Source organism: Nesoenas mayeri (genome assembly GCF_963082525.1).
Source record: "Nesoenas mayeri genome assembly, chromosome: 2".
In the NCBI taxonomy this organism is placed as follows: Eukaryota; Metazoa; Chordata; class Aves; order Columbiformes; family Columbidae; genus Nesoenas; species Nesoenas mayeri.
Window position 1 is genome coordinate 64,043,420 of NC_137543.1, and position 26,038 is coordinate 64,069,457.

General features: G+C 41.5%; 1 protein-coding gene across 2 annotated transcripts in view; it reads left to right on the forward strand.

Annotated features, from left to right (window-relative positions):
* The window catches only part of CARMIL1 (capping protein regulator and myosin 1 linker 1), a gene marked incomplete at its 5' end in the record, with an annotated part of 194,315 nt that overhangs the window by 162,956 nt on the left and 5,321 nt on the right, over positions 1-26,038 (forward strand). For both annotated transcript variants that reach the window (XM_080338963.1, XM_080338964.1), the window contains 7 exons: positions 7,686-7,752; positions 8,072-8,268; positions 11,176-11,282; positions 13,190-13,622; positions 18,796-18,871; positions 21,696-21,929; positions 24,676-24,810. In XM_080338963.1, coding sequence (XP_080195089.1) covers positions 7,686-7,752; positions 8,072-8,268; positions 11,176-11,282; positions 13,190-13,622; positions 18,796-18,871; positions 21,696-21,929; positions 24,676-24,810 — 1,249 coding nt within the window. The remainder of the gene's footprint in view (positions 1-7,685; positions 7,753-8,071; positions 8,269-11,175; positions 11,283-13,189; positions 13,623-18,795; positions 18,872-21,695; positions 21,930-24,675; positions 24,811-26,038) is intronic.

Here is a 26,038-nt window from a genome sequence, read left to right on the forward strand (position 1 = left end):
GATATTCATTCAGAACATGAAATAAAAGATTCAGTTTAATAGTTTTAGGAACTGCTCAGTTTATTCATGCATCTGTTTTTTACTCTTCGTAATAAAAGCTTTGTATATATATACACGCAGGAATTTAACATTACTTGAAAGATGCAAGTGCAGAATTATTAATTAAAAGAATATGTTAAAATACTTGGCGAGATATCACAGCGTACATGAGCCACATCTCAGCAAGTAGAAGAGCAAAGGTTTCTCAGCTAGGAAAATGAAATGAGCTCAAGGGCAAATCTATTGAGCTTATCTTACTGCAGTGCTACTTCTTTGAGAAAATGTTACTGTACAGAGTAATTCTAAAGGTCAGGCTGGTTGAGATGAAACTAATTGAATTACTTCTGAACCACAGCTTTTTCTCTAGAAATTCAGCTCTTGAGAAAGGGAAAGAAATAAACAGTTGCCTTGAATTCATGTATGGATTATTTGTATGCTATATTTATATTCAATATGTATATTTATGTACTTCCATATAGAGGACAGAACTCTGAAATATAAGGTCAGGACTAGATCCTCTGCTGGTGTAAAAATGTATAGCTGCTACATTCAGGACAGGTGGATCAAAAAAAAAAAAGCAGTTTATATTGCAGCTTGGCCTTGTTTTCTAAACAATGTGTTGGTGGCTTTGCTCTCCTGTAAAATACTCTATTAACTGTCAGGGGTTTTAGCATTGCATTTAACTTTCCAAGGACAATGGCACTCAAGGGGGAGATTCTAAGGACAGTGATTCAGGTTACCATCGCTGCTAGTGAGAAGTACATAGCTAAAATTCTCCAAGCCATGCTGAGGGTTTTATCCTGGAAATCATGGTATAAGATCTTCAGCAGTTGAAGTAAGCAATAGCAGCTTTCTGGTTTCTGAGACTTTCTATGCAGATGGAGAGACACCTGTATGCCCAAAGATTCATATGCAAAAAAGCAAAGTGGGTCAATTTACTACTCTGTTTTATAAAGCATACCTGAAGATTTTTGGGGTTTTTTTCTTTTTAATGAGACAACAGGTGTGTGACACCTCTGTCAAAGGTAGGTAGGAGACTAGAAGAAGTATGGGAGATGTTGATTGACTGAGACGGTGTCATGGAAGCTTTAGAGGTCAGAATTCCTTACAGGAAAAGAAAATAGCAGGGCTTGTGATAAAATGCCTTGTTTTCTTATGCCTCTTTCTTAAAAAAGGCATGCCCCACAAAATACATATAGCTGAAACAATTTAGCACTGGTTTAATACGTTCTGGAAGAATCTTTGAAAACACTTTTTTTCTGACAGCTCATTCCCAGTTGGTACATCGTTATGATTCCCCAGTCCAATTTCTGGTTTTGTTTGGGTTGAATTTGGTTGGGATTTTTGGCTGTGGGTTGGCGTTTTGGCTTTAGCAATGGGCCTGTGTGCGCTGGGAGGCAGACCACTTTATTTTGCAATTATGCTGAGAACAAATGAAGGGGAGGGTTGGGTGTCCTCATTATCAAGGGTCTGAAGACTGGCATTAGGTTTCCTGCAGAGCAGCCAGATTCCTTAGTGACTTCATGCAAGTCCCTCAGCCTTTTCTTTGCTTAATGGTGCTTCCTTGTCTAACCTGCTGCCTGCTTCCCTCTTCTCCTTCTCCCTCCTTACTCCACACCCACGAGCTGTTTAACACCTTTTAACTTTTAAGTGGCGCAGTAGTCACACTCAGGTGAGATCTGTGAAGTGTGGGAGCTACTGTAAACCCTTACTGGATTGGGACCTTAGACTGTAAACTCCCCACATCCTGGAATTGCTTCCTGTTACATATATACTGCTTTGTACTTTGGTCCTAATCACATTTCCAGCTGCTTGTGTAATATAAATCACTTTCCTGCCTATGCATTAAATATACAAAACACACTGGAGTACTACCAAGAATGGCCATCTGAAAGAGAAACCCTGTTGCAGATTGATTTTTAAAGTGTGCTATAAATTTATTTTTGAGATGGTTTCAGTTTTAAAGATGTTTCTGAATGAAATCTGCAGTCTCTCCAGCAATCTCAGATACTATGTGAATGGTAGAATAGAAGATGGGCAAGAGAAAAGAGAATGTGGATTCTGGCATGGAAATGGAGTTAAGAGTGTATGTGCGTGGATAGCATACAGAAATGAGAGTAATGATGAGGTTTGTCTGAATCACCACTAGTTGAGAACTCTGCATAAAGCCAAAGTTTCAGAAGGTAAAAGAAAAGATAAATTAAAAACAAACAAACAAAAAAAAACAACCTGTCCCTCAGGACAGCAGGAATATAAAGGAGTGGAGCTGTGTGCAAGAACACTGTTCTTGCTGTTCAAAGATAGCCCATCATCATATCTTTCAAACTTTTAGCTACAGTTAAGCTTAGAAGTATGAACTGTGACAAGTGGGTCATTATTGTTGAAAACATCAAAGTATTGAAAAACCTACTTTAATATCCCTTCAATAATTAAAGGATGAACTTCATGTTATGCGCAGGCTGGTTTCACTGCTGATAATTTAACGCCAGCGTGATATCCATTTAAAAATGCAGCATTTCCTTGCCGAGAAGTTTAATCCAGACCATGACCATTGACTTCTGCCACAAACACTCTGCTAATACCAGCGGTGGTGTTGTAGCAGCAGTTCCCATTCAACTTGAAGACAGAACCACACTTCTGATGGTTGTTTTTTCTTACTCTAAATTAAGGAGGAGCATGATTGTTCGTGTGCCACACAAGAGATGGAGTATGGCATTGCTTCATTTCATATGATGGCTGTGCTGCTTCCTTTTGTTTTCTTTCAGTTTTTTGAAGGGGAGAGGAAAGGTCATGATATATTAATGGAATAGCATTCTTCTAATGTACCAAACGTGCTTGAAAGGGCTGTGCCTCTAAACCTCTTTATGAGAAGGAGAAATACCGCTGTTTGGGCTTAGGTTTATTTAAACCTCAGGAGAATAGACTTGCATCTCTTTTCTGTCAAGAGAAGCTTTGTTTTGTTTTCCTTACTCTCCTGTTTTTCAAAACAACTGCTGATTTTTAATTCAGAAGCTTCCTTCAGACTAGGAAATAACAGAATTACAGTTTTTCCTCACTACTGGCGCCAGCAAAATGAACAAACACGGTGCATTGGGACAGCAGGTGGCAGGTTGGCACCATTGATGAGTGCCATATATTGGAAACAAACATCTGAAAACCTGAATTTGTCTCAATATAAATAAAGCAAGAGAGTTCACATTCTTCTCTGGTTATCCTCTGGAAACACAAAGTGTATAGCACCTCTAAATGCAAGGGATTTTTACTTCATTCTTGCATGTCACCTTTCCTGCTAAGACTTCTAAGTGTTTTGGCTTTAGTTTTCTTTATTTTGGTGACTTCTGGTTTTGCCTCCTTTCCTGAGAACTGCTATTGCTTTGTCTTCCCCATTCATATTCTTTTTTCTTTCTTTTTTGCTGCATGGAGACTCTCTGCTGTACAAGTGTAAGTATTTTTTTAGCTCTGCTGTTTCTGGCCTACTTGTTTACGTTTTTGTGCTCCATTTGCCTCTGTACTGCCTCGTGAGTCTCCTGGGAAGACTCTAGTGCCATCCATCTGCACCTACAAATGAAATAGGCAGCAGTTTAGGGATGAGATTGGATTTCACAAAACGGTTCAGCTAGTGTAGCATCTGAATTTAAAGCATCCCTTGGCTTTAAGACCAAACCAAAGCAAAGTGCTGATGTTGGAGGTATAAGTACAAACGTTACTGCTCAGAAAGAAAATCTACTGATTTGGTTTGATACTCAAGCGTCATCCAGCTTAATGAAAGAGTGATTTCAGTATGGGCATAAACTAGAGCTTTCTTGCCACTAGGGTGGAAGAGATGTCAGGGGTTATCTCAGTTTGTTCAGTTGTGTTTTCTTTGTCGAGTTGGATCACCTTGAGCTTTTCACTTCTGTTCTTACCTTTTTGTGCTGTCGCCCTTAATGCCTTCTCGAAGCTGAAAACAAATAACGTTGTTTTGCAGGAAGGAGGGCTGAAGGGAGACTGGTTGGGGAACTGAATTTCAAGAGGGAAGGGGAAGTTATTCATTAATTTGTCCAAAATCTTTTGAAAGGGAAGTGACAAGAGGGTCACAGAGCATCCCTATATCTCATAGGGTTGCATGTAAATTACTTTGGAGGAGAAGGAGAAAAACATGGAAATGAGCATATCCCTCAGCACTGGTAGTAATTTTAATTATCTATATAATCAAGGAATGTAGAGTATTTGAGACTGTTTCTAAGAGCACATTGTTTTCTAGCACTCAAAACAAAGTGATTTTAGTTGTTGTTTTTAATTCCCAAGGTAGTAGTGTTCTTCCACAGTTGGTAATGTAATTTAAGAAAACTCAAGAGAGCTCAGATAGTGTTGTGAGGGAGTCAGAAGGGAAGGATCTGGAAAAGTGATCATGGGAAGAGATCCTGGGAGTTTAAAGTTAGCTTGAACACTTGAGAGTGTCTAACTCTAAATAAGCCCTTACTTGGGACCGTGGTGGAGATTTGGTGGCTCCCATGCACTGCAGAGGGGTACCTTCGTGGTACCATCTCTGGAGATCTCAGTGGCACAGGTACCTGCAGACTCACAAGGAGGCCTCTGAAGACCCAAAGATGCAGTTAATCTTTTTATCTTTCCTGCCAGGCAGCCTACAGCGTGCTCACAGAAAAGTAGGCAAAACAAGGAAGAAGTTCAGGAGGTGGTCTGCTATGATGGAAGGTCCTTGAAAGATGTGAAAAAAGTAAAGGAGGGTAGTGCGATACTAACAGCTATTCCCCTGTAAAGGCCATGAGTGAAACATAAGGCAGGAGACCCATGTTATGCTTGCGTGGCCAGAGGTGGTGGGAAGGCAGAAGGTCCACATCTGCCAAACCTGAACTGCTTCCATGAACTATGGGAAATGGGGCTCAGGCTGGGAAGAGGCAGAGATCTTTCCCCAGGAGTTCAGATGTCTCCTCTGGTAATGACATGTGTTCTGCTGAGGTAGCATACTGCACCGTGGCTGAGATATTGAGCTGAGATTAAGTCTAATATTTTGTAAAAAGAGCACACTGGCCTATTTAAATTAATGCTTTGACCCATTTTGCTCTGCATGTGATCTGGAAAGTTCACTTGGCAAGAAGCCTTTCATCTGTGCACTTCCTAAACAGGCTAGAAAACAGAAGGTTTTCAAATAAAAGTGTATGTATAGCTGTTATTCATGCTGTTCAAGCAAATGCGAGGCATCTCCATCCCTCTGCCTTTATCCCCAGCAACCAGGCTGCTGACGAATCATGCCAAGCTGTCAGTAAGTTACAGCAGTGATCCAGAGACTGGCTTATGGTCATCAGCACAAGCTCTGCAGGGTCATCTGGGGGCACCTTCTTGTCTGGGAAGGAAGATGCAACGATTCTGTTCCTGGCTGTTGGGAACGTCACGGAGTGTTGCAAACCCTACCAAGGAACCTCGAAACTTGTCCCATGCTCTTCTGTGTTGGTGGCCCAGGCTGGGGCACCTCTCAGTTTGTCTGTGTCCACCCAGGAGCACTCTGAACACGGGCCGTGGCTGTGAAGTTACAGAGCAATTGGAGGTCACCCATCAGCCTTGTTTTCTGTCTTCTTTTCTGATCTTCTTTAGTACATGAGTTGCTGCATTATCCTACTAGATGCAATTTCCAGTCACACCGCCAAAAAAAAGGGGCAAGCAGACCAAAATGCATGCCACATGCATGTTAACAAGAGAAGTGGGCCACTTCTGGAAATAAAACCAGGAGACTACTGATAGTGACTTTCAATTGCTGTCCCCCAAATACTGAGCTGCTTCAGTTCTTCCTTAGATGAAGTGCGAATGCCTTTGGTTGTTCCAGGCTTGGGTGATGGATTGGCAGCTGTCGAGGTGTGCAGTTCAGAGGCTCCCCAGCTGCCTACCCATTGCACAGTCCAGTGCAATTTTGGCTGAAAAAATTCAGCACCTCTCCAGCCACTTGCCATCAAATCCATTAAATGCATTATATTTATTGGTTAACTCTGAAAGGCATGTCTGACCTTTTGATGCAATAGCACTTTGCCTGCTCATTAGTCTCAGGGTAAGTCTGCTCAGGTGCCAACCTGTTTCCTGGCTGGTCTTGAAACTACTGTATCGTTCAGTGATGCTTGTCAAATGTGGAAGTGGAAACCTGCAACAGCTGAAGGTATCTTTTTTTCCCAGCTGTGTGCATGGCAGTAAGAACAGAGCTCTGTTGCCCAAACAGTGCTATCATTGCCCACTTTGTAGTCTGAAAGTCCTTTTCTGAGCTTGAGAAGATGAATAATAACTTTGCTGTTAGGAAAATCTGTCATAAGCCCGAGCATGTGAATGGTGGCATAATAATCCTCCTGACTACTTCGGGTGGGAATATGAATTCAGTACGAGTAAGTCTGTGCGCTGAACTTTCCATACATAAAAACTTGAACAATTCATGATTTGTCTGAAATGTCGATGCCAACTATGTGTTTTCTGGCTCATGTAAAATTGAAACTACTTAACTTGATTAACAATTCTGTTAACGAGTTGTGAGCCGTAGCAGCTTCCTGACTGACACTCCAGGTTTGAAGCCATGAGGCTTTAAGACGTGGAAGTATGGGTGTCACTAAAGCCAGCACGCACGACTGACTCTACAACAAAGGCGCCCATCTTTGCAGAAGCTGAGTCACTTTTAATTAACTCTTTAGAAAACCTGCAGATCAGTTTTTTGTTTGAAAGTCTTTCAATGCTGAGCTATATCAAGAGGTTTGGAATAGGTGACGCATTTGTTTCCTGAAGCAAGACAGTTTGTCTTGCCATGCAAACTTTCAGAAGAGTTCATGCAAGAAAATAAAGGCAACTTTCTTCCAAAAATAACAAATTCAGGTCTTAAGTCTGGGTATTTGTGCTCTTAAGGCAACATACTCCTTTTTTCTGGGAATGTGAAGATGAGAAGAGTAGCACATAACTTTCAGTAACTACAGGGAACGTATGCCAAGGTAACTTTCCACCTATTCTCAGCATATCTGAAGTCTAGGGTAGTCATATGTTTGCTGGAGATACTACTAACACTGCCACAGTATTTTTGCTTTTTGGAGAATGATGGTATGCTCCAAGACTGCATTTTCATAGGGACATTGGGTGGTCTGTGTGGTGATGTCCAGAGGCGTAGATACTTGAATTTTAATCATTCTCTGTAGCATGTCACTGACAAATGAACTGAGGTAATGTATTTTGTAGGAAAAATGAAAGCCAGAACAAGAGGGAGACTATTCCTGGTATTGTCATTAACTGTGCAGTACTGGACGCAGTAATTGTATTTTCTGTGCCTCATGATCTCAGATATAGAGGTGAGGTTTTAATAGTTCCCTTGTTTTACAGTTGGTGTTCAATGCGTTAATGCTCAGACAGTTCAAATAATCACCATATGTACAGCCAAAGGTTTTAATGGGAAGAACAAACTACCACACTGGTTCTGTTTAAAGTCAGTTGAACAAAATGTCAATTTAGAAAAATTTCTGAATGTTTGAGGAGGGGAGGAAAAAGACCCATTCCCTCCTGGCGTTAAACCCTATCAGATCTTGAAATGATACACAGGCTCAAAGAACTGATTTGTTGGATAGAAACGTGTGTTCTTTGTCATTTCTTCTGTCCGCTGAAGTCATTTTTGTTTTGGTTTATGTTGATAGATGACTCCTAAATCAAAAAGGAAAAGCATCCACAGTAGAATGCTCCGGCCGGTGTCCAGAGCTTTTGGTAAGTGAGAATTTATTAAAACTTCTTTGCTTCTTTGCTTGCCTGAGATTCTTCGGTGTAGTTCCTGATTGAAAAGCACAGGTAACTCTCCCTCCCTCTGAATTGCATGTAAGGCCCACATGGTTGCTTTGTTTTATGGCTCTTCTAGTGTGTTTGGTAGGAAATATTTGCTCACAGTGCTCTGCCTGGTCACAAACATGTTGTGACTTAGTTCTCTAAGTGTGTTTATAATTATTTACCACAAAATAGAGAGGACTGGCGTTGTCTTTTGTTTTAAATAGCATGTTAAGTCTAATTAGAAAATTTTTATTTCTCTTAGAAATGGAATTTGATCTTGATAAAGCACTGGAAGAAGTACCTATCCATATAGAAGACCCACCATTTCCTTCCAGCAGGCCGGACAAACGAACTTCTGGATTCATTTCAGAACTGCCATCAGAAGAAGGGAGAAAACTGGAACACTTTACAAAATTAAGACCCAAAAGGAATAAAAAGCAGCAGCCCAGCCAAGCAGCAGTGAGTCTACATTAAAATATTGCTGGCAATGTCATCTGTTGATTGCTTTTTGCCATGAGTCAGGTCTTGCAAAGCAATGAGGTCAACTGTTGAAGTTCTAAAAGCCATAAGCAACTATTTCATTTTTCTTCTGGTATTCACGTCTTTCACTGTGGAATCTCTATTACAACCTTTTTTCTTGTTTGACAGAGCCTAAAACCGGAATATGTTTTATCTTTTTTTAATTTGCTTTTGTTTTTTCGTGGAAGCGGTTTCTGGAGGTACTTGAAGCTTTCACGGGAAACACACAAAATATCATGAGACTTTTCAATTACATTGAAAGGGTTTGTTAAGTCTTAATCCTTTCTTCTGCCTGCATTCAGGCATGGTAACTTAGCATGAATTCTTATTCCTATCAGCTTTCAGAGGAACTACTCTGTGACACCCAGCTTCCCACAGGTCCTTAACTAAAGATGGTGTTTGGGCCAGGAAATCTGCATAGTCACAATTTACTTTTCATGCTGAAGTCTGCCTTAGAAAAGCAAAACAGAAGAACACTGTCTGTCTGTGAAAGTCTTTGGTGTGAACCCAAGCATACATGTGGGGTTTCCACAGTTCCATTTCCTTGGCACACCACATCAATAAAGATTTCTTTCTGTGACGGGTTGTCCTCAGGGTATGTAAGGACAGATCTGGAGGAGTTACAGATCTATCTCACAGCAACAGAGCACAGCTGATATCATAAGTAGCCCTTATCAAGGGGCAGCCCTTGCTTCTCTGAGTTATGTTGCCTAGTAATGATTATCTGTGGCCTCCTCTGTTCCCTGAGGATTGCCAGTGGAGAGGACCCTTGAAAATCTCCCTAATGCTGGGAGAGGTCATGTCAGGCAGTAGAGCACTTTTTGCACCACTTGGGAAGGAAGGAACTTCCCAGCAGAGGGGATAAGTCGAGCCAACTTTCCCTTCCCTTGCACTTTACAGGGAAGGGTGGAGGTAGCAGAAGGACAGACTGGTCTCCACATTGTAGTGAAAACACATCTTGAGTTTACTTGTTCCAGTTCTGCAGAACGCACATGTTTTCCCGGTTGCTGAACTTGCTTCACTTCCAAATTTACTTGGCGCGTCCTTTGCCATCTGCAGGAGTGGGGATGTATAGGGGAAAGTGCTCTGCTACTAGGCGTGGAACTGGGATGTACAATGTCTTGCTCAACAGAAACAAAACACTTAATCTTGCAGAGGAGAAGCGTTACTTCCCATGATAGAGCAATGTTGTGGGAGCGCTCATCCATATTGCATTAATTAGGAAATCAGGGGTTTATTTAGTTGCAGAAATTGAAAAGGACATTTTTAAACTCATGTGTTCCCATCTTGTTTTTATGGACCATTCAATTTCTTACTAGTTCTGACCTCATAACAAGTCTAAACAAAATTTTGAGAGACTTAAGATGTTTTCTTTGATGCTTCCAAAAATTAAACAGCCAAATTTTGAAGGCCAGAGTCATGAGTGGACTGTGGCATTGTTTGCAGAATTGATATCCTCTTGGTTTTGCCACTTTGAGAATACAGAGAACAGTGGTTAGAAAAAGCACTTGAAATGTGAGAGGCAAAATCTTGACCTTTTCTACTGCTTAAAGTAGGTCTGTTGGGTTGTTTGCTCTTACCATTATTTCCATTTGGTAATTTAAGGACTCTTAGATGATCGTAGCTGTACTTCTCTGGTTTTGCTGGAAAACACATTTGTTTTTTGTGAGCTGAAAAATGTAAGGACAAAAAAAAAAGGAAAAATGGAGAAAAAAGGGAGAAATGGAAACTTTTAACTTGGGGTAGGTGGGCGGGCAGAAGAAAGATTTATAGTTTTGTCAGGGTTTTTACTGAAATGAGTGTTCAGAGGGGGGAAAAAGAGAGAGAGATAAAAGGAAAACCTCAGCACCATCCACTCCCATATTGCTTTGAAGGAATATGGTGAAATAGTTGTTTATCATTTAGACTTTGTGAGATCTCAACCTCATGAGCTCTTCCATCATGTGTGATGATTTAGTGCAGAAGGAGGTGAATCTCTAATGTATGAAAAAGATTGCAATTCATTTATTTTGTGTGCTTCTAAGCCAGTTTTTTTTTCCTCAATAAAGAAACACAAGGCTCACCTTTCAAGTTAGGGTTAAAAAAAAAAAAAAGGGAGGAAAAATGAAAGCTAACAACTTCTCTCTCTCTCTTTTTTTTTTTTCTTTTAATAGGAGCATAAAGCACAAAGTAAACCAGAGTTCAGTCTTTTACATTAACACTAAAAGACATTACAATAAGCATCCGTAAGAATATCCTGTGCCTTGAGGACCATATTAGACCCTCAACATTTGCATGCATCTTTAGTACATTTTTAGGAGCTGCTGCTTTTTCAGATGCAAAATTATTTATTTGAGGTAGATCTTCTTAGTTGCTGTAGATTATTGAATCTTTGCATTGCTTCCCATCAGGGGATGCACTTGCCTTTCATACTTACATGTTTGTTCCTGCTATGTGGAGGGCTCAAGGATCAATATTAAGCGGTTTCTCATTTCCATTGAAATGTGTCAGTCACTTTTGGCTGACAAGTTTCAGTTGAAATGTCAGTGTCAGCTCTTTTTGACCGAGGAGGTAAATACTTGCATTGAAACAACCAGCACTGATGTGACCAACCCATGTGTCAGTACGTGCATTGCTACCCAGCATCAAATGTTCCAGGTAAACAAGTTCTCTACAGAAAACGCCAAAGGTGCCAGAGTTGGAAGTCTGAGAAATCATTGCGCTCCTTAGAATAAGAGCACTGAGAATAAGGCACTGAGGTTTGGTTCACACACACAATTTTTATTATGTCTTAACTCTTAATTAGTATCATTGAAACAAATCTGCTTAGGTTATTATATACAGGAGGTGATGTTTTTCTTCTGTCAGGTGTCTGCTGGAGTGCCTCCAGAAGGGGATCAGAACGGCCTCATGGGGAGAGTGGATGAAGGCGTGGATGAATTTTTCACTAAGAAAGTGACAAAAATGGATTCAAAGTAAGCTCAAATATAACTTTAAAAAGATGATAATAATCCATCTTGATAGCTGGGCAAGTAGCACTGCTAAGTTGTATTTGACTTCTGTTCCCACTACCCAGCGCTGCTGTTGTCAAAGGCAGAAAATACCTCAGTAGTCAAGACATTGTGAATTCAATTACCCTCCCTTAAAAATGAGTACTTTGAAATAAAGTGCTTTAATATACCATGTGGAGGGGATTATTGACTAGTATGTATTTTTATAATTCCATTGACTTAATTTTAGCCTTCAGCAGAGCTCATTAGAGCTGAAGCAGAGCTGTGCGCTGGTTGAGGCTCTCCTCTCCAGTGCTGGTGGCACACATGGGTGATGTAGCCTAGTACAAACTGCTGTTGGGCACAGTGTTTTGACAGATGACAGTAGATTTATGTTGGTTTAGAAATATGTTAAAGAAGTGTTTCACCAATTTGTAGTATTCTAGATTTAGGCAATATGTCAATCTGAAAGATATGTCTCTTTCAGTTTTATATAAGGGCTATGCAGCTTATGCAATTGCATGGTAGCTGGTTGCATATTTACAAAACAATGCATCTAGATGTTATTGCGTTCATGCATGTTTGTACAGATACAGAGACAGAGACACACAAATACTACAAATAAATGAGAAAGCTAAGGTGATCTCCAGACAACTTGGAATGAGCCTTTCTGTGCTCTGTGTGAAATCCATTAAGGAAAATGGTAGGTGTTAACCAGCAGAAAGCTGTGGCAGGCCAAGCAAATGTTTTTAAAGTCACCGTGAGTTATAAATATCTGCAGTGACATGTGAAGCCATCTGTGATATACTGTGTGTAGTGGTAAAATTACAGGAGCTTTGAAAAATGGATTAGCCGGGTTAAGTTCAGGGTGCTCACAGACTCCTGCATCTTCCCGTGCTTCCTGTGGGCACCTGCCATCCCCTCACTTCAGATGTCCCCGGGAACTTACACTGTCCCTGTGTGCCCATCCCTGGCCATGCCCATGACTGAGGATCTTTGCTCCATTTGCTGCACTGGTGGCTCTTTATCCAGTGATGTGCTCATATGCAGACATGTTATGTGCCCAGCTTTGCCCTCAAGTGTGAATATTCTGCTTGTAAGATGCCTTTAGAAAATCTTACTGGTGGGTGGGTTGTTTTGGGGTTGTTTCTTATTTATTCTGAGGGTGAGTATCTGCAGAGGGTGGTGGAGCACTGGAACAGGCTCCTCAGGGACGTGTCACAGCCCCAAGCCTGACAGTGTTCATGAAGCATTTGGACAACGTCCTCAGACACATGGTGTGAACTGTGGGGTTGTCACATGCAGGTACAGGAGTTGGACTTCATGATCCTTGTGGGTCCCTTCCAACTCAGGACATTCTATGATTCTACTATAAAGGTGACCTCTCTGTGTTCCTTATTGAGAGAAGGTGGCTGTGTAAGCTAGTTCTTATTTCAGGCAGGGCCCTTGAGGGACAAGATCCCTCAAAAGCTGTGTAAATCTTGTGCCTGGATCAGTTGTTCTCCTTTTACTAATGGGCAGATACAAAGCAGAGGTAGCTCACTCTGGAAACAGAGCTGAGTGAGGTTATATGTGCATAGACAGCTTGGGCAGAACTCTGCTGAAACAACACCTCACTGGTACTGGAAACAGCTGGGTGCCCAGTGTAGATGACACAGCATCCTCTCTTCATTATATGAATGCACAAGGCCATCACTGGAATCCTCAAGACAGTAAGATCAATGTCAATTGTCCAGTTTTTAATTTAGACACACCAGCTAATGACTGAGCCTAGGGCAACATATGGATCATGCAAAAGGTTGGCTTTGCCCAGGAGAAGTCATTAGGTACTATTTAAAAGAGAGGGAGGAGGGGAGTGGAGAAGAGTTTAAAATGTGTGTGTTTTTTATTAGGAGACCATCAACTAAAAGTTCAGACAGCAGCGAGCCCAGTGAAGCAGGTGATGAGAAGAAGAAAAGGGACTCAAGGAAGAGTGGCTTCCTTAACTTAATCAAATCAAGAGGCTCCAAATCTGAACGTCCCCAGACTGTGCTGGTGGCAGAGGAGCCCTCTTCACCCAAAGTTGCTGCAAAAAGTTCAGCTGTGGAGGCAAGCAAGAAGGAAGTAAAGCCTGCAGAGCAGAACGGTGGTACAGAGCGATCTGAGGAATTAAAGACACCAGACTCGCTGGAGGAGGCGCAGCCAGACGATGTGGCCAAAGCCGAGAGGGGTGACAGCAAAGGAAGCCCTCAAGGAGGCCGGAGGTATGGCGTGCAAGTGATGGGCAGCGGACTTCTCGCAGAAATGAAAGCCAAGCAGGAGAAGAGAGCAGCCTCTGCTCAGAAGGTGATTTCTCTTGAGTTGTTGAAAAAATGAGCAAGATCTAGGTGTCTTCAGGGGAAGTGGGTTGGGTCTACAAGGGTTGGCGGCTGGGGCTTGAGGCATCAGTCCTGCCTCCCACTGGGGATTATGGTGTTCTTGCAAGAGGATTGATCTCTGCTGTGGTGGTTGAACATGAATACCCTGGCCAAGAATGAGGCTGCACATATGGAGCAGGAGATGTGCTCTTAAGCCTGCACTTTCTCTCCTCTAGTGGAGGAGGTGACACCAGCTCTTGTGCTCTATGTCAGGCCATCACAAGCACAGAAGAGGACATGTAATTGTTTGCATGTATTACAGAGTAATTTCTGTGTGACTAGCAAGCACAGCTTGGATGTCTTTACTCTATATGATGTGTAGTTTGTTCGCATGAAATGAAAGTGCGCTGTACAAAAGGTAAAGTTAGGACAGACTTAGGATAGTCTTCTGACTGTGTGCCCCCTGCATACCAGTGCCTCAGGTGTTTGGCAGAGTTCCCTACAGTGATAGCTATCTCTACTCTTCTCCGTTGGAAGGTGATGTAGAAAGGTGAAAAGATGTACTGTGTTTTAAATTATATATTCCATGCAGAGAAGTAAATTTGGCTTCCAGACACTGTTTACAGCTATTCAGCTTATGATTTTCTTGTTGCATTTTTTAATTTTTATGTCCTTTTATACCACACCTAATTATTTTCATGCCTTTGATTTCTGTCTTTCAAATACTAACACTCAAAGAAAATAAGCATATGTTTTAAAAAATTAATATATTCCCAATTGTCGTTCCCAATTCCCTTCTGTCTCTAATTTTCTCCTCTGTGAAGTGCTGATGCTGGGCAGGAACGCCGCTTCACTTTGCAAACATGCGGAGTGGAATATCCTTGTGTTGCTCCAAAGCTTTTTGTGCCAATGTATTTTGCCTGATGCCCATTTATGGCTGAACTTTCTCGTTGTTATCCCCTGCTTCCCTTCAGCTGCCATTGGCATGTTCTAAAATTATCAAAGGATCAGCCTTTTCTCACTCCTCTCTTCCTCTCCAACGTGCAGGGCACTCTGCTCTCCATTTCCTACTGTTATCCCCTGTAATTTGGAAGGTGTTACCTTACAACACAGCTCATCTGTAAGCTTTGCTGTGTTTTCCTTAAACACATTGCAGAATTGTCTTATTATGACCAGGCAAGGCACCCAAAGTTCATTTTTACGTTTATTCATAGTCTTACAGTGCTTGCCATGATGTCCTACAGACACTGGAGACCTGGAATAAGCAGATTCAAATTAATACAGTAGTCTATGGCTCATTAAAGGGAACCTTAGCATAAAAGTGATTTTTCTAAAGAAATGACCAATTCTCACCTTTCTTGTTGGTGATGAATAGTGCCTGTGAATAGTGTCATTGATTTCTAAAATACCAAGTTCTCAAATAAAATGCCATATGATTTTAAATAAGAGTATTATGCTCAGCCTGTAACTTACAAAATACCAACCTCCTTCTGATTATATAATTTTTTATAACTGCATAAACTGTGTATGCTTGGTGCTATTCAAGTTTTTAACACTTGTCGTTGAAAGTTGATCAGATCTAAAATGATGTGACTGAGGTAGAATATTAGCCTATGTATTTTTTTTTTTTAAGTGGGGAGAGTAAAAGACCTCATCAATTTATGAGCTTTCATAGCATTGATTGAAAACTTGAATTTCATCTATCAAAAAGAAAAGTTGTTGCCTTTTCCCAGTACTGTTTTGACCCTTTTTTCTGCTTGGAAAGGTTACTGCTCTTCTTTTGGGTTTAATTTTCAAGAAAATAATGTTATTGATCATATTTTTTGTTAGATTTTTGAAAAAAAAAAAGATATTTATGGAGTGCAAGAGCAGGGTTGTTTTTTTTTTTTATTTAGAGTGACAAGAAAACTGAATTGAAATAGGAGTCTGTACACAGCAGGGCACTGAGTTATCCATTCTTAATTTTGCCCAGACCACACAAAATTGAACTGCTCTTCAAAAGAATTTTTCACATACTTTGTCTTAAATCACAGTATTGAATAACTTAGGTTTGCACTTTTATTCATGATATTCATGAAGGTGAATATCATACAATATCCTGATGGTTGGGCTACAGAGGATGGTATGCCCCTGCTGTTACATTATTTAGGATGGATATGACACCAACTTCCCTAACATCTTTAAATCTATCAGAATTCCAGTATGATAGAAAATTGTATTTTCCTTCAAGGTACAGATGGCTGCTTATGTTCTGAGCTATTTTACATGAAAACAAAGCCAGAAGGAATTTACTATTTCATTCATACCCTACCACAGTCTTGTTATAGATATAAGGGATGAGCAGGTGCACAGTACATAGAAAGATGGCAAATTCTTTTTTGTTTTCTTTTGCTTAGAATACAATGTGCAAATTGGCATTAATGGTAGAGACTAGGCCTGCCTCTAGGTGTAAGTAAAAAGATCTTTTAGCTCCATCTAGCGCTTACAGAATGAATTTTTAAATATCTGGAGCAGGACCTGCGAGCAGACCAAGATCATCTGTCACCTCTTTACTCACTCCCAATGGCATCCAGCTCCACAGTATTTCCCAACCTTGCATGAATTCCTATTAAATGTAGACCGTGGTCATCATTTATCTACGTGATAAATTCACCTGCATTTATCTGACATGACTGAGAGCTTCTCAGAGTAAATTTTTGCAGCAAGTGTTTAGTGTTATCTCAGGATCATCAGTAGTTTGTAATGTGTGTACAGTAGGTAACCGAGCATGCCAATGTCCTAGTTGCATTTTTAAGTACTACACTAATAGATGCCAGCAGTGGCTTTTGTACTTGTCTCTGTACGTGGCTGTATTTCTCCACTAGTCCCATAAATAGTGAGGGAGGCAGGAGCTACCAGGAAATTAGTTTACATATTGTCATACAGCTCTCTTAAGTCATTTACTGTAGCTAAGTGTTACGCATATATCTTCAATATTTACATAGGAAAATGGGTATTTTGGTGATAGTTCATGAGAATTCACATTCCATGAAGTTGGTAAATTCAGTTCTCAAAAGCTTTTTTTTCCCCAATAAAAATCCAGCAAGGGGAGAGTGGTATTCCTTTTGAAAACATATAGCTGAGACAGTCTTACAAAGAAACCTGTGGCATTAGGAGGTGGAGAGGTGAGAATTGAGCCAAAAATATTAATGACAGTCGATATATGGAAATAAAAACTGAGTTTTCACCCAGAGGTACAAAGTGTAATGTTCCTGGCTAGGTTTCGAGAGGACTTTGTTTTATTCTGTATGGGCACTGTAGGTTACTGTTCTAGCCCTACAAGTCATGACATTTCTAGAGTGCTTCTGACCAGAAGACTTCGTTGTTTGGCTTACACATGGCTTTTAACATACAGATGATTTTATACTCAAAACCTACAGAAATATGATCTCACTGAGTGGATAGTTCTATCTATATCGGGGTCATTTCACAGTCCAGGGAGTTTAATGTCAATTGTAATAGCATCCTCCTGGGTGCAGTGTGCCATTTGCAGTGCACACCTCTACTTGGTGCAGTGGTTGAGAGGTGGCATTGCCCTGCCAGGTGCTGTGGAGGAATGGCAGGCACTCAGCGTCTCCATCCTTTTCTTTGTTATATTGAAGAGAGATTTTGTTTTAGGAGCCATGAGATTACACAAGCAAAATAGAGGTATCAGTAAATCTGTAAGGCCAACCACACTGTTTTCTGCATCACTCCCCAAAATTTGCTTCTCCTGCAATGCCTGTGTTGAGTTACCACCACAGGGGAAAGACAAGGGGACAGTGTGGACACTTAGATATCATTCCTTTACTTTTGTATTTAAAATACTATTTGTCCTCTAAACTTGTCAATTTTTCTATAATTAGCATGTGTTCCTGCTACTTGTAGCCGTTCTCTTCCTTCCTACATTTCCTGTTGTCCAATTTTTATCTACACACCAAACCCAGGAAGATTGTGGGTTCCAAAGTACAGTGATCATGTTTGGCGTGCACTGCATGGCACATGGTGGAGGTTTCTGAACACTATGGGACAGTCAGATCCCAGCGTGAGTCACACAGAGTTGGTGTTGGAGCAGTAGTAGCAGTGTCCTGAATGTGACAACGTGACTTACGCGTGGGTATATAACCAAATGTAATGGTCATCAGCACAAATCGTTTTCTTTAAGTCATTTGCCACACAGTCTTCAAATAGCAAATCAAGATCAAGATTGAAGCTGCCTACAAAAGTCTATCCCCACTTTTTTAGGTTAAAAAAATACCACTTTTTGTTGCCTAGCCATATCTTTATAAGTCTGTCATAGTATATCCTGCTCTTATTTCTATGCACTTTTTGTATCCTCCCATTTATCCCCCTACTTAAGCTTTGGTAGCAGGTAAGACAGTAAAAGGAGACCTGTTCTTTTCCCAGCACATCAACTGCATGCCTAAGCTTCTCCTGGAGAATACACAGGTTTTAAGCTCACTTAGGCTAGAGCTATGGTATGACAAAAGTCTTTGGACCTTGTCTGTTGAGGCTGGGATGTTAGGAAAGCTATTTTTGAGAACAGAAGACTTCGCCAGCATATCAGCACAGAAACAAGAAGCCCCCTTTCTTTAGAGGTGCTGAGTATCCAGCAGTGTTTGTGATGGGTGGCTTTGAACCCCTTTCAGTAAGTGAGGTCTGTTTGTTTTTAGAGGAGCCGTGTAAATATGTGAGTGCTGCTACTTCTCTAGTTGCAGGTTTATCTAAAATAATAAGTTATTTTTCTACATGGAGGAGCAGAGATTCATTCAGCATTCAGTCATGTTCAAAGTCTAGATCTTCAGAAAAATACTTTTTCATGTTATTTAAACCTAAACAAGGATTTTTGAAACACAGAGCTGTACAGCTGTTTCCAACTAGCACCTTCCATTTCAACTCCTGTCCATTTGAACACAGGGTATCATTGCAACTTTGCTAGACGTGACAAATCAGCATAGTTTTCTTCCTGCTTAAATCTCCAGGAGCCGAAAGAGAAACAAGAAGAGAGAAACCACCATTTCTTACTGTCACTTCTTTCTCTGGCTTATGGCTTCCAAATTAGAGCTTTTTTTTCCCTAACAGAACCACTGGGTTGTATTAATTACAGATATATTATTAAATGAGAGCTTTTCTCACTCTTTCAGAAACTTGGGAATGACACAACTCCCAGAGAGTCTTTTGACACAGTGAGCTCAGAACGACTGGATGGAAGTGGTACAGGTACAGTCTGAGTTTCCTGGTTTAAACTCTGTCTAGAAAATGCAAAATGCATAACCTCAAAAATCTCACTTCCCTCTCCACATGGTGTGCCTGCAATTACTTAAGCAAAGTATGAGCTTATGCTATGTGAAAGGGATTAGAAACAAGCTCACTTTCTGTATTGTGTGGGACAGCACTTCTCATGAAGCCAGTTCTGGGGCTGAGTTAATGGCTCAGCTTTTACTCTTGTGCTCGGTGTTGCACAGGGGAGAAAGTACCTGGTGCATATGCCTGGGGCACCTTCAAAAGGTCACTGACTTATAATGGGATCAGCAAAGTTGCAGCTGAACTCCGGAGCTGGCAAAAATATCTGCACGTGAAGAAATTAAACTCCTGAATATATCTGATGGCCTACATTTGACTTATGTGCAAGTTTTATAGTTGTCAGTGCAGGTACCAGCTGGAGCAGTCCTGGCTTTCAGCTTTTAGAATAAACATCTCATAGGCAATGGCAGGTGGCTCTTCTCAGGGTTTACCCAACTTGACCAAAGCCAGGGCTGTCTGCAAATCTGTGGAGGCCCCTGGCCACAGCACACATGCACAAAACAACTATCCGTCATGTACAAAGTGGAGCCCAGCCTTGCAGAGCTTATGGTACTGATTCCTTCTGCACCTTGTCCTGTTTTGCCCTTGTCAAGCTGTAGTCCTGCGCCCTGACATGGCAGTGCCTACAGTGCAGCTGTCTCAAGACAAGGTGGAATTCAGTTCTCTGTGCATACTTTTGGGACTGACCAGTGAAGTGTTCAGAAAGGATTCAACTCTGGTGGTTTTGTGCGTACCACAATCACTGAACAGAAAGGAGTGGGCTGAACTGGGAAATCCAAGTCTTAGTTCTCAAGAGAGGTGGTAGGTATCCTGCATGCACAGCATATAGGGTTGCCAAAACATACAGAAACAAGGCTGAAAAAACAGGCTGAAATCAAAATCCAAATGCGGCCATCTTGGTTGAGCACCAAAACCAGGTCAGCACTTCAGAAATCGATTTTGAAGTTTTATACCTTTCTAAAGCTAGTTTTAAAAGACAACATATTCAGAGCATGCTGAACTCAGTGCTTTTAAAGCCTGCTTATCTTTTGAGGAGGAGTTTGTATACTATATGTGTCTCCTGATATCATCAAACTGAAGTCAAAAGAGCAAGAATAGTTTGTTCTTGGGGCGTTAGAGTAGCCAGGGGGGTCTGAACCCAATTTTTCTCTGGTCCTCATCTCTCTGTATGATGCATTTGACCCCCACCTCACTGTACTGGGCATGCCCCTTCCTTTCAGCCTCCAGCTGTCAGTCCTTTCTTTACCACTCTTGCTTGAGAGCTCCCTGAGGCTGCTCTTTGCTCTTGCAACTACAGGTTGTCTTTCTTTTGGGTTAACTTATTTTAACTTACTGAGTTCTAGTAATATTAGCAGACCTGAGTTTAGGAAGGCAAGAAAAAGAGTTAATGGAAAATTGCTGGAGAAGTTACTACAGGCAAACTATAGATAGTGATGCAGATCGAGAATAATGGGCTTTTTATTCCTCACTTTGTGTCTGGATGTTGCCTGCTTGTTTGTGTGCACACATGCACAGGTGGAGAAGGTGTCCTGCAGTTCCCCTTGCAGCAAGGAAGTCTATTGCATGCCTGCAGACACCAACTCTCCCTGTCATACACTCACACACATATATATGTACCACACAACTCAATGGTTTGCCAGAATTGAACTCCAGCTGGGCTGAAAAACAGCTACATAAGCTGGAAAAACATATTGGGGATTGGCTTGCAACAAACTATATCAACACTCCCTTCCCTCCCACTGCCATTAAAATGTCTGTGCTCAGCACTTTTGTAACAGGGAGGATTTCTGAATGGAAATAGCATCTGTGAGCACATACCTGGATTTGCCAAGTACCAAGGCTACCAGTCGGCATTTCGGTTAGTCTGTAATTCTCTTCTGAGAATAAAGATGTGACAATCATTGAAAGTCCCAAGCTAACATACAAGTTCCAAGATTGTCATTAGAGCTGCTACATACAAGCTTTCAACCTTCTGAAAGCTGCAGGGTAGGAAAGCAGGGCAGGCATTTTGCTTTTTTGCAGCCCAGAGTCCAGCAGGCTTTCTACCAGCTTGCACAGCTCAGTAGGGCTGATGTATTGCTTGGAAGTCAGTGTAGTTTTATCTGTAAATACCTCAGTCTTTGGGATAAATAATATGTTGATAAACTTGCTAATGTGTGGAAACCATAATCCATATACAGTGTTATTAGATAAATCAAAATATTATATAAAGAACACTTTGATCTCGGCTAACTTTCAAAATCTCTTCTAGAGCTTGCTAAAAGCAACAAATAAAAAGATGTAGCCTGCTGATCACACATTTGGGATTTATTTTCTGGGCCAGGATTTCTCTGTTGATTTTGGATACCCAACCTTTTGTCTGTAGAGGCACGTTAACAGCCAAAGGCTCCGTCTTCCACTGATCCATTGCTGTGTTCTCAGCAGGCAGGCTGTACCATCTGCTCTCAGAAATATGAAGGAAGAATAAAGTCCAGCCAGCCATCACCCCAAAGATTTTTAAAAGGGGCAGGTGCTATCACCTCTGAGGCAGTTAAATTATGAAGTTGAGCACATGTAAGAACTAGTGGTTTTAGATGCTTTTCTTGCAGTGTTTTTGAATGAAATGTTAAGGGTTCTCTTACTCACACAGCAGTGCAGCAGCAATATGTGAGCTAATGATGTTATTTTGCACACAGGCGTATCTGTGCATGGAGCCGTCTGTGTTGCAGGAGACTTTATTTTATATGTCTATTTATTTTAGTGCCTAAACTCCAGCAGACCCTTCCAGAGAGTCGGTTTGCCTCGAATAAAGGTGACTCCATCTCAGCATCATCAGAAAAAAATGCAAAAGCTGAACCAAAGGCAGAAGCTGGCACAAAGGCAAGAAGCTCTTCCAATACACCGACCAGCCCCAAACCCCCACTGCAGTCAACAAAGCCCAGCCTGGCAGGACGACCCACGGTGCCGCAGAAACCACGCTCTGCCTCTCGCACTGGTGAGGAGCTGCTCTGGGCATTGATTATTCTCAGCTGTGTCCTTCTGAGTGGTGTTTGTGTGGGCTGTGGAGGAAACACCCATGGCCGCATCCTGAACAGGAGCTAAATGTAGAGGGACAGGTCCTTCAGTCACTTGCTCTTGACTTGCATCCTTCTTTTCCACTTCCCTCTGCCCTGATTCAAAAAAGCTTATTAAAATGGTTTAATCTAAAGCCTGAGGAGAAGCAATAGCAGCAAGTCCAGAGCTGTTTTGAGTTAGCCCACTTTCACTAAGAGGTGAGCATAGAAAGCTGCTTCAGCACCAAAGGCCTGTTGTAGTAGCACTGACAAAAATAATTGTGTTGTTTTTCTAAACACCTGGCTCTAAATACTAAAGTCCTTGGGGTTTTCTAGCAGGCTGCTCTTAGCCCCTCAAGCAAATGCCTGTTAATAACTTGTACAAACCAACTGTCACTCACTCTCTCTCTCTCTCTCCTTGTTTTGCTTTTGTTTCTTTCCTTATTGCTTTCGAGTGGAAATAATTGTAACTGTGCTTTTATAACCTTGCACGACTGCCCATTGAATGACTGTTAATTTCTGCTCTGTCTTAACGTCCTGCCCAGATATTATCTCAAGGTTTCCAATATTGGGAAATATTTCAGCAGATGTCCTATACATTTGTCTGTCTGCTATTTAATAGGCCAGTGTCTCAACTCTCTCTTCCCAAAGTACAGCCACTGCAGTTGAGGGGAATGAAATGCTAATTACTGACTCACCCAGTAGCTATGGCAAATATAACTTATTAATTGCAAATGACTGAAAAAATGTGAGCCTGGCCATCTGTAAGAGCTCACAGACCTCTAGGCTTTTCCCATACTTACTGCTGACCTTAGAAAGATGTCAGTCCTGGTGAGGATGAGGGGGCAGAGGGATGTCACTGCCTCCTCCCCACCCTTGGTGTGTAACCTGAGCATTACTTAGTCTCTGCACTCCAGTGTAGTTAGTCTCTGCACTCCAGAGTGGTGTTCAAATACAGAATCACATTCTGGTTTTAGATGGGTTTAAATTTATTTTCTTGTGCATTTTATAAATGCTTATAAAAGTGAGATGTGCCGTGTAAGATGCTCACAAAGATGAATACAATAAGAAAACATGGCTTATTTGGTGATGCTTAATCTGTAAAAGAGGCAGTGTGTTATCTCAAAGTCTTAGGTATCAGAAAGACCTGAGCTGTCTGTTTCTGCCAGCTGCTATTTCCTGCAGAGAGAGCATACTGTGGGTTTAACACAGGGAGCAATTAATATTTGTACATAATAGGCCAGCTCCTTGGGTGGCAGCAAAAGCAGCACCATCTCTATTGCAGTCTAACTTCTATCCTAGTACTTGGAGCAACCTGCTGTCTAAGCATACCCAGGTGACATGATGAAGCAGCCAAGCAATAATCATATTTATGCTCTTGCTCTCGCTGTTGTTTCCAGCAGTGTGACCAAGCTAATGGTAGCAAATTTTTGCTAAGTAATCTGAGGTCAAAGGAACACAGATTGGATGTCCACAAATTATAGAAGACTGAAAGTAGTTCCTCAATAAGGCACAGAACAGCTTTAGCTCAGAAATAAATGGCTGTGTTTGCCAAGCGCTTTGCTCTTCCATGTCTTGATACCTGAGCTTCCCGAGGCAACTGGCCTCACAGGCACATCAAAAGCATGGATAAGATCCAAGAACTGGTGTATTTATTCAGATTGAGTTGCATTTGGAAGGTCATCTCTTTCCTGTGCTGAAAGTAAAAAGATTGACTCCTTTGTGGTGGCTCCTTGACAGTGAGACAAATTCCTGTAAATTTCCAGTATGCAACTGAATTAACTCATTGTACAAATACACATACAGGTGATAGTCCAAGTTCCTTTTTCCTTCTACTAACACTAATGGATCTTCCTAGTTCCTCTGTTGTGTACATATGCCACTGTTTACTCCTCGGGAATCAAACATGCAAGCAGTTTCAGTAATCCATTGTAGCTGTGCTTCCCTACTGTCCCAACAAAGGCTGTCTTGTGCAAGACCAAAAAGGTCTTCTTGTAAGGTCTGTAAAGATGGTAGTCAGCTTGCCATACATAACTCATATCCAGCTTTTTAGAGAAACGAGATATCCAGGTGGTTTAAACTATGGATTTGAATTTAAGTTCCAGATTTCCTCACAGTTTAGAAGACAAAGTATTTTCTCTGCTTAGAAAATCTTTGCAGACACTATCATGTTATGTACTGGTAATTTATTCCTGGAAGTACAGAGTTCTGTAGGCTGTTTATGAAATTTGTTTCCTTGGTTCACTTTTAGGCCTTTTAACTGTGAAACAGGACATCTAAATTTAGCAGTTCATTATGTTTCAGGACAATAAAAATATAAATAGAACTAATGTTTCCAAAAATCCATCCAAAATAATTTTCAGCTGTTCTTTACAAATTGCATACTTATGTCTTGCAGGAAATTCAATTGCTCCCATCAGATTTCTGTTTGTGCTACAATAGCAGTACACATTAAAAAGCTGAAATTGAGATCTTTGCTTTTACTATTAAAATTCTTTCTACCTGGACTGAGATCCATCACGCGTTCTCTTGTCGTAATGTAAATTCCTGAATCCTTATTTTTCTGACAGATTCTAGCTGTTTCTCGTTTATGTATTGCGTTGAGGTTTGGCCCATCATAACAGCACCATTTCTGTGAGCTACAGTGCAGCTGTAACTTCTCACCCTTTTGTTCATGGTACTCCACAGAGGATGCTCCGGAGTCTCCCTCTGGCCCCAGCTCCCCAAAAGTTGCCCTGCTTCCACCTGCACTGAAGAAAGTTCCTTCTGATAAAGAAAAGGATGGTCAGAGCAGCCCCACAGTCAGATCGTTTTCTCAAGAAGGTAGGAGTGTTGGTCTACGTGTTGTTCCAGCGTGCTTGTCTTCTACTAGAATTCAATGTGTCATTGTCCCCTGGTTTGTTTTCACTTGGATGGGAAGGGTTATTCATTTGGAGGACAAAAAGCAAGGAAAGTGTATCTGGTCACCTTTTCCTCATCTCCTCCACGCATGGGTTGCTGGCCTATATTTTCTTCCTTTGATCAAACCAAGTGAAAGATGACTCCCTTGGTATTAATAATGTAACTGAACAATTAGGGAACTCTTGTGTATATTGTGATTCAGGTTGGTCTGAATCCAGATGCTGATTGCTATTGCTCACATGCAGTAATGTGAAACACAGCTCTGAGGTTCAGCACGGTTCCGGTTTCAGGGGAGCAGCCAGGACTTTTTTCCTTGTGGCCAGCCTGTTGCTTTGTTTGTACTTCTCCTTTCTGTGGGGTCACTGCATGTAACTGAGTTCCCCTCCTCCTTCTCCTTCTTCTCTTCCTCAGGCAGTGTTTGTGCCAGGGCAGGGCTTGGTACCTTCTACGCACAACACTAGGCTGCTGCCTTGTCTTTGCTGCTTTTCATTTGTGCACTGGATTTCTACTTCTGCTGATGCATTTCCTTGCCCATAGTTGGCTCTTAGACAAGCTAAGGCTTCCTCTGATAGCATAGAATATGTGGAGAAGTCACAGAAGTGTTGCTCAGCGTGGTGTTAGCTGGCACAAATGGCAACATTCGAAATCTGGGAGTGAGACCTTTCTTCCTGGGATCCTCCTCAAGAAAGACCTCCAAGGTGATTCCCATCACTTAAGCTGTGAGACACGGGAGTGCCCTTTCACGCTCTACCAGCAGTTTTTCAGACTGCAGGGTGAGGGCAGACAAATCAAGGCAGGTAACACTGGGTTGTGAAGATGGAGCAGTTGTGCTGTCCACAGAGGCCATGGTTACCCTCTAGGTGAGAGGAGGGGCAAAGCCATCCCCAAAGCCAGATGGTCCAGAGGTATATTTTTAGAAGATTATCCCTTTCTCCCCTAAAACTATGGTTTGCTTTATGAAACAGCTTGCCTCACAGTCTGAGTGTTACTCTGCTTGGAAAACAGTTGCTGTGGTGGCTGCCATTTACTGACTGCACATCAGCATGTGAGGTGTTTGCAGGTTTCGACTCTTGCTTCAGCCACCTGTACGGCGCTGTTGGGCTGCTCTTGTGCCATAAAGGTTGCCCAGCAGAACCACCACAATCTCACT